The 8321-nt window shown below is 40.0% G+C and overlaps 1 protein-coding gene across 1 annotated transcript in view; it reads left to right on the top strand.

Annotated features, from left to right (window-relative positions):
* The first annotated feature begins 370 nt into the window (after positions 1-370).
* LOC102373744 (lipase member M-like) overlaps positions 371-8321 on the top strand; it is a 28369-nt gene continuing 20418 nt past the window's right edge. The window contains exons 1-5 of the mRNA XM_006028997.3: positions 371-446; positions 2027-2134; positions 4293-4410; positions 7156-7354; positions 8078-8187. Of these exons, the coding sequence (XP_006029059.1) occupies positions 2036-2134; positions 4293-4410; positions 7156-7354; positions 8078-8187 (526 nt within the window). The 5' untranslated portion in view covers positions 371-446; positions 2027-2035. The remainder of the gene's footprint in view (positions 447-2026; positions 2135-4292; positions 4411-7155; positions 7355-8077; positions 8188-8321) is intronic.

Here is an 8321-nt window from a genome sequence, read left to right as displayed (position 1 = left end):
ACGACACTAATTGGATTAAAATAAACTGTTGCGTATTACCCTCAAACATAGTAGCTTTTGTTCAGCAGTGGCAAATGTATTCTGAGCTGAAATTATTAGTTATAATTTCTTAGCTGAGAAGTTGGGTGTTTCTTTTCAAAGCACTGCCTACCTTCTGCTAAATTATATGTTATCTTAACATTAATGAGGAAAGAGACCATATATGTTATTGTGCACTCCCTTAATAGAATACTAATGCACTAAGTATAAGAGATGTTGCACTGAACTGTGGAGAGAGAGAGAAAGAGAGAGAGAGAGAGAGAGAGAGAGAGAGGATTTTGCATTTTAAAGACTGTCACGCCTACAGAGAGAATTCTGTGGTCCATTCATTTGCTTCCTTTCTGCTTCACTGAGTTTAGGATCATCAAAATTGCAGCCATTTAGGCTCCTGATTTCCATCCAGTACAGTAAGTAGATTCTGGTAATTTCTTCTTTCTCAAAATCAAAACTGCATGTTAGTTATCTATCTTAGGACAGAATGATTGATGAATTGTCTCTGAACTACTTAGCTGATGTCTCAGAACAAATCTATGGGGATAAGGAAGCTGAGGATTTGACTAATATGGCTGAAGTAAATCTATTTTTCATTTGTGTTAAAAAAAACACCTAAAGATAAAAAAAAAATATGTTATAGGAAATATATATCATAATAATACTTTGTGTGCCTCTCAGAAGCTGTATGTGCAGGAGGAGTTTTCAGTAACTTATTCTACTGAATTGAACCTCAGAACAAATGTAGTACTTTGGACTCCATTGGGAGCATACATCTAAGGTTTGTCTAGTATATTATGGTATGTGAGGAAAGAGACAGGCTAGGCTGGTGGGAAGGTTTGCTGTGATTCTCTTGCAGATACTTATAGTTGAACCCAGTGGCTCATTACTCCCTGTGGGTTCATTTAATGACTTTCTATTGCTTCCGGTTACAATAGTGAATCTTTTAGCTCAAGTGGTAGTATGCTGCCATGCTGAAGGGTTAGGATTGTGTTTATTTGAAGGCTGTTCCAATTGCATGTCATATAATTGATTTTACTCTTCCCTTTTCACTAAATAGCCCAGTAAGTGAAAAAATATGTTAAAAGAACACTGTTAGGTTCTAAAGTCAAGCATTCAACATTTAGGAAGTTCTAGCTGTACCTTGAACAGTGGTCCAGTCCTTGATTACATGATTAAAGACAACTTTTTCTATAGAACCTCACCCCACCCTAGGCACAGGATAGACTTAGTTATGGGGGAGGAAAGGGGTGTATTAGCATGATTGTTTTATTGAGCAATCTCTCCTGACAACTCCCATGAATAGAACAGCAGTTATTCTTCAGTTTAATTTGAATAAAAGTTGCTTACATGTTTCTTGCAGTTCCTGGTTGGGTTCTGTGCCAGTTTCAGGAGTAATCATACTTCCAACCACATTAAAAACAACAAAAAGCAGTATGTTTGTGATATGAACAAAAGCCAAAACAGAACATTAAAATAGGTTGGCCATCTACAACTTTAAGTGCTGAATTAAACAAGCAAACAATGATAAGCGGTTAGCAACACACTTCCCTCTATACAGTTCTTCATGCTGGTAATTTGCGTCAACTTGTCCTAGTACAAATTAATAGTCAGTTGAAATCCACTGCTGAACTGTGGATTGGTGAAGGGGCAGGGAGAGACGCACAAATTCTCTTCCCAAATACAATGATCTGAGGAAACTCTGTAACTAGAACTGGTGGATTTTCCTACTTTTATTCCTGGATGTTTCCACACACGCAGGAATAATTAGACTGGCAAAATAGACAAAGTAAAAGATTTAGTATTTTAAACTGAAATGTTTCTATCATTTACCTGGTTACCATGACACATTATACGAAAAATGCCTTCTGCAGCATTGAGGCCTAACAAAATAAAATACCTTCTTTAACATATGAGCACATATTAGTGTCATCTATATCTATGGTATATTTCTTCAGTTTTGATATATGTTATTAATGGTGACATTGTTTTTCAGAAAATCAAGATGTGGCTGTTTATTATAACTTATTTGATGTATGGTATTGGGAAGTTGGAAGGATCTATGAGCCTAATAGATGTGAATCCTGAAGTATTAATGAATATTGTAAGTTGAAAGTTGAAGCTGGTTGGGGACAATGAAATATTTTTGTTAACTGAACTTAATCATTACTTCCTTCAGAAAAAGAATTTTCCTTCAGTCAAATCCCTTCCCAAACTAGGAACTATTTAAAAAAAATAAACCAATCATATCCTTAAAGGTAAACAGCCTCCTTAGGTTTTTATTAGAGAAAACTGCCTCCTATAATTTCTTTTCTGTGTAGGCCTTTTACTGATTGACTAAAGCGGGGAAGTGAATTACATCTATATGCATAATATACAGATAAAGTACTTTGGACCCTGTTTAAAGAACATATCTAAAGTTTGTCTGACTCATTTTGAACCTCTCCTTATGAAATGGTAGGCTGGGTTTGTGGTCAATATTCAGGTAAATAGAAGTATGTAACAGTGAAACCCATCAAACGGGCATAAGGTCAGAGGCTTGGTCTCATACCTTACTGCCTGGCTATGGCATTACAGCCGGTGTGAGAAGTAGCGTATAGTATAGGCCAAGATTAGTGGACCTTCTGAGGTCAAGGGGGGCTGGGTGGGAGGGAGGAAGGTGGTGCACGGGGGTAGGGATTCACATTTCCATGAAGCCCAACTCCTTTCTTAGGCACGTTTGAAGCACTGATGTCCAATACTGTGCCTTGCATCCTTGTAATAAAATGTAAGCCTAAAAGAACGTACTTGAAGGATGATTTTATGGAACAGAGTAAGGAAAAAAATAATTCTACAAAATTCTCTTCTCTCTAGAAAGGGAGGTGTATCTGCAGGTTTCTTAGCCAGTATGAGTTGTTCTGCGTGGTATAACTGGTATTTTGAAATCCCATAATGCATAATTATATCTCAATTTAATATAAATGGCACCATTTATAAAATAGTGTGAAGGTTGATTATGAACAGTCTGTTACCCAGAGGTATAAGTAGCACATTTTGTAGTCTGGGCAGATACTGGAGTGCTGGTAAGGGTGAAGGGCATCAAGTTTACCTGCTTTGGAATCTCAAAGATCCTGTCAGTGTCCCTACAACTGGCTGCTGCTGTTGTAGCATGAGATCTCCAGAGGCTACTATTTTGGCACTCTCTTTCTCCATGTGTGGGGTTGGTGCACCACTCTTGCATCCTTAGGTACACGGCTGCCAATATTGGATATTAAAGTATCTTAATACTGCTAAAGGTAATTTGTATAAAACTTAGAAATAGACTGTGTCTGTGCAGGAGATTGGACTAACCGACCTTCAACTTCCCTTTCAAACCTGTGATTTTACATGTCAAAGATTTCAGTGCCTGAGATGAGTCTTTTCAAATAAACTTTTGTGCATCTAGATGAGTCAATAACTGAAAATGAATCAAGAGTTGCAAACAGTACACTGGCGAAGCGGATCTAGGGGGCAGTGCAGTTCCAACCTCCTTTGATTCCTGCTCTACCCAACCTTTATAACCAACTGCCTAAGAGAGGGAACAACATTTCTATTTAGGTACAATTGAACTAAGTCCAATGGTGCTATTGCTGCTGTTGGTAACAAGATAACCACCTCAAAACTCTACAATATCCTGCAGTTATTCCTTCAGGCTATGACCTTAGTATGGACATAGTCTTAGCCATTTGATTTGTTTAATCCTTTCTCTTCCTTATGCAGATCTAAAAACCTATGAACCAACTATTTTCTTATCATCTCGAGAACTTGAATTTAGATGTTTCTAGAGGCACTTTGCCTGCAAATTGAACATTTTTTCTCTAGTTTTAACATTGTTCTCTATTAGGAATGAATTCAACATCCAGAACTCCCACTTTTTTACTATGCTTTATTTCCTTTGGAGGAAAACAACTAACACTTTAAATCAACTTCTGCCTCTATATTGTTTGAAAGTGTGTCAAGATCATCTCAAAAAACAGAATGTGTTATAGGAATATTCATATGATATTAGAACACAGGCATGACATGGATGCTAAGCTGCCATGGTTGAATACTTCATGACCTGGTGCAGCCTCCAGGTATGCTGATTTGTTTCCTGGCTGATTTCAAACCTGCAGATTATAGAAGCTCTTAAACGTTAAACAACAATAGATTCCTCTACATATTTCCTTATGAGAGATATCCCCAGGTAATGTATAGCAATCATATGGGCAACCAGTTTTATCCTCCTGTTTTCCTTTCTGCAGAGTGAGATCATCTGCTACAGAGGGTACCCAAGTGAGGAGTACATCATCCAGACTGATGATGGCTATTACCTTACCATCAACAGAATTCCACATGGCATAGAAAATCCAGGGAACTCAGGTATCTTACATGAAGTTTCATTATGTTCAGCTTCGGGAAGTTTTGGCAGGCAGTGTACCTGCATGTGCATGATGGTAGCCCAAGAAACCTGAAACCTTTGCTCATCAGTTTACTAATTTGGATCCAAAAGAGATCAGGGCACACACGCATGCACTTGGAAGATCCAGCTGGACTGTAGCTGACAGGACTGCTTTGGAATGGAGATGAGAAGGGTGCAGGGAGCAGGCATTGGACAAAGCAGAAGTAGGTTGGGCAATAAGGAGACACCTTGGTGACTGTGATTAGTATTGGGAAGTAGAGGCACTAGGGGAATAGCTCTACTGGATATGCTTTTTTTGTAGGCAGGGGAATAATTTGACAGAGAGGTGGGGCAGTGGGATACAGTCAATAGAAGAGTTTTGAGTCAAATGCTACCTAACATAAACCATGGAAATTAATGGAGTGGTGTGGGACACAAGTCACTATATGATTTGGTCTCATACATTTTGTAAGGATGTATTCTATTCTGATGTCTTTATCACATCTTATTAAAAAAGAAAACACTAAAGAAATATCACTTAAGTGTCTGCCATTTGTGCTTCCTGGCTGCTTTCTGGCATTTTCTTAATCAGTATAACATGGAATGGTTAGTACGACCATTCCTTTCTGGATTTCAGTTCACCAGTGGATGATGTTTGTTGTGGTGGTACAGGATCCCAGGCCTGGAGAATGCTTTTTAAGTATGGAAGAGGCAAGGATTGTTTGGGGTGATGCATTTTATTAGACCAACCGTACAGTTGGTCCAGAATTAGACAAGCTTTTGAATGCAAGACATTCTTCATCAGGTCTGAGCAGTGACAGCGAATGCAGCATAGTAAAGAAAACAGTTATAAGGGGGGAAGGGGGTATTGTTCACAGACAAATAGTTAGCAGGAGAATAGAAGCTGATTACTGGAAGATCAAGGCTTGTCAGAAGGTAAGGATTTTGCTTACCTTTCATTTGTGGGAAAAATTCAGGGATCAGCTTGGTTATAACTTATAATGAGCCATAAAACCAACATCAGCATTAAGTCCTTGCTTCTTAATGTCCAGCCAACTTATGAATTTTCACTCTCCAGGTCACCTTTTATAGTGTTAAGTAGATTTCCTTTGAGCATCAGGATAGTGAGGTCCAAGAGGGAATAGTTATTCTCAGAGGGAGGTTGTTCAGGAAAGGGATCACTAAGAGGAGTCTTCAGTAGGCTGTGGAAAGGGACTTTTGGAGGACAAAGGAAAAATGAGAAGAAAGAATCCTAATATAACTGTGATGAAAGGTGTCTTAAGTGGGGGTTCCTGACGTACTATCCATTTGGCGCAGGGCCCCTCCCCTCAACTCGCCTGGCATGACTTGGTGTTATTGGATAACCAGAGGATTCAGTGGAGTTCTTCTTCCTGGGGAGCCCCGGGGACTGTAGTATTCACAGTTTGGGTGCGATGTTCCACAGAGCTCTGCCTCTCCTACACCCCATCCACTCGCCAACCGGATGGGCACAACTGTGTGGTTTGGTCGTGCTCGATCACCCCTGCTTGCCTGGGGGGGAACCCGTGTCAGTGTGGGTTCTGTTGGGACTTGTCAGGCTGCCCTGATGAGTAGCCTTCCTGCTATAGAGATTGGCAAGCTGGACTTGAGTTGGCTGGCACCTACTTCAGCACCTCTGAGTAGGGTGCTTCTGGTTTTGCTCCTATTCTCCTTTTTGTCAAAAAAAATAGACCTCTGGGGAGGAGAGGGGTGTGGAGTTGCCTCCTTCCTCCCAGCCTGCTGCAGGGGGTGCAAAAACCTCTCCTGCTCTGCCTGCTGGCATCAAGCCAGCTGTACTGCTCCTGGCTGCTCCAGGAGCCCCAACATGTCTGGCGTGTTCCACGCCAGCATGCTCCCTCACTCTCTCTGCTGCCCGGGTTCCAGTGGGGCTTTTAAATCTTCCCATGGCAGCCAGAATGGCCGCCATGATTGGCTTAACTTTTCTCTGCCCGGGGAACAGCTGATTAAGCAGTCAGCGTAATGCCAGCTCGCACGGTCACGGCTGTGGTTCCTGCTCCGGCTCCAGCTGTGCCCCTGGAGGTAAGTTTCCTTTGTGGGGGGGCTGTTTGTGGGGTTTGGGGCCTGTGGGGACTGCCCTCTCTCCTTTGGGAGCCTGTGGGGGTGTCTCACCACCACAATAACCCTGTAACCATTTTCAGTTATCCTCAACATTTAAATGCACATTTTCTCATATTCCAACATGTTAAAGTTTTTCGTGGTGAAAAATGTATAATTATTTTCATTATCTAATATTACTTTTTTTTTGAGTGAGGTGTGCTGTTGCTAGTGGATAGAGGAGGCAGTAATCCACTCCACTCTGGGCATGTCTACACATTCATTAATGCTCCTTAGTTACTGCTCTTTTAGTTTAGTACTTGCTTAATGAAGTAAATGTGCAGTAACTAGAGTTACTGCACAGTAGCACTGACACATGGTTATTTTGTGATGTTTATTGCATGTTAGACTAATAACAGTGCCCAGTGGACTATTAGCATGGTTTTTAACAATAATGCTACTGCACAGTGTTGTTAGGCTAATGCGCAGTAAACTGCCATGAAGCCAGCAGGTTAGCTAGATGTTGTAAATGCACAGTTCTCCCAGCACTTGACCATTCCCTGAAATATATGGAGAAAAGTTGGGTGTACCATTTTTTTAACCTATTAAAGCAGTTTTACTTTGTTAAAATAATCCACTTATTTCTTTCTCAGGTCCAAAGCCCATCGTTCTTCTGCAGTCTGGCTTAGTGTTGGAGGGAAGCAACTGGGTTGCTAATTTTCCCAACCACAGCCTAGGCTTCATACTAGCAAATGCTGGCTATGATGTATGGATTGGAAATACCAGAGGGAGCACAGGGGCAAAAAAACATGATAAATATTCAGATGACCAGGTGGAATTTTCATCTTACAGGTACCTAAAACTGGAGGACAGAGAAGTTTTATCTAACCACTTGGTTGTATACTATGGTAATTTTTCTATTTCAAATAGTATTTTGGGTCAGATTCACTGGTGTATTTCAGCTCTTTACACTGCCCTGGATGGATACAAAGCAACCATAAAAGCATTTTAACAGGTTGGTTAATCTGGTTTTATTGGTATGTGTCAATCTCTGTCAGCTGACACACATTATTCATGGTTAATTAACATTAACCATATAATAAACAAATCAAATCAGTGCAGTGTCCAAATCAGCTCCAAGGATAATATATTATTGCATGCAACTTTAATCCATATAGAAAATACCTCCAATCATATTTAGCTTTTTCCTTCCCACTCCTAACAACTAGCTTTCCTTAAGCCTGCGCATTACCCAAGTCTAGGGTCTGGACTTGCCAATACATGTTAAAACTGCATCACCCTGTCTTCAGTGGGAATATTTTTTCACATGGCAAGAACTTAATATGTTTTCTAAGGAAGGACAAGAAAGCTGTCCACCAAACATTTGAAAGTAAAAATAAAATTGGTATCTTTATGTAGTGAGACAAAGTTTCAAATCCCAAATCCCAAAGTGCCAAAAAATATCAATGTAGCAATGGTCTGACAGGGACTGTGTCTAGGGTTCAAAAAGCGACATTCAGCTCACACAGGCAGTAGTTACAAATTTATTATGTTCCCAATTTCATTTTGTTGCAGTTTTCATGAAATGGCTGTATATGACCTTCCTGCAATAATAAACTTTATTCTTCAGACAACTGGGCAAAAGGAGTTGTATTATGTTGGCTTTTCGCAGGGCACCACCCTTGGTATGTTAAAAAATATTTTTTGTTGTTAGTACTGAATTGGAGACATTATCATATTAGTTGATGCATAGATCTCTGAGACTTCATTATTAAAAAACTAAGATGTAATAGGAGAGTGAAAGAAATGAAGGATGAGG

The sequence above is a fragment of the Alligator sinensis genome, unplaced genomic scaffold (genome assembly GCF_000455745.1).
Source record: "Alligator sinensis unplaced genomic scaffold, ASM45574v1 scaffold557_1, whole genome shotgun sequence".
In the NCBI taxonomy this organism is placed as follows: domain Eukaryota; kingdom Metazoa; phylum Chordata; order Crocodylia; family Alligatoridae; genus Alligator; species Alligator sinensis.
This window is presented reverse-complemented; position numbering and strand designations above follow the sequence as displayed.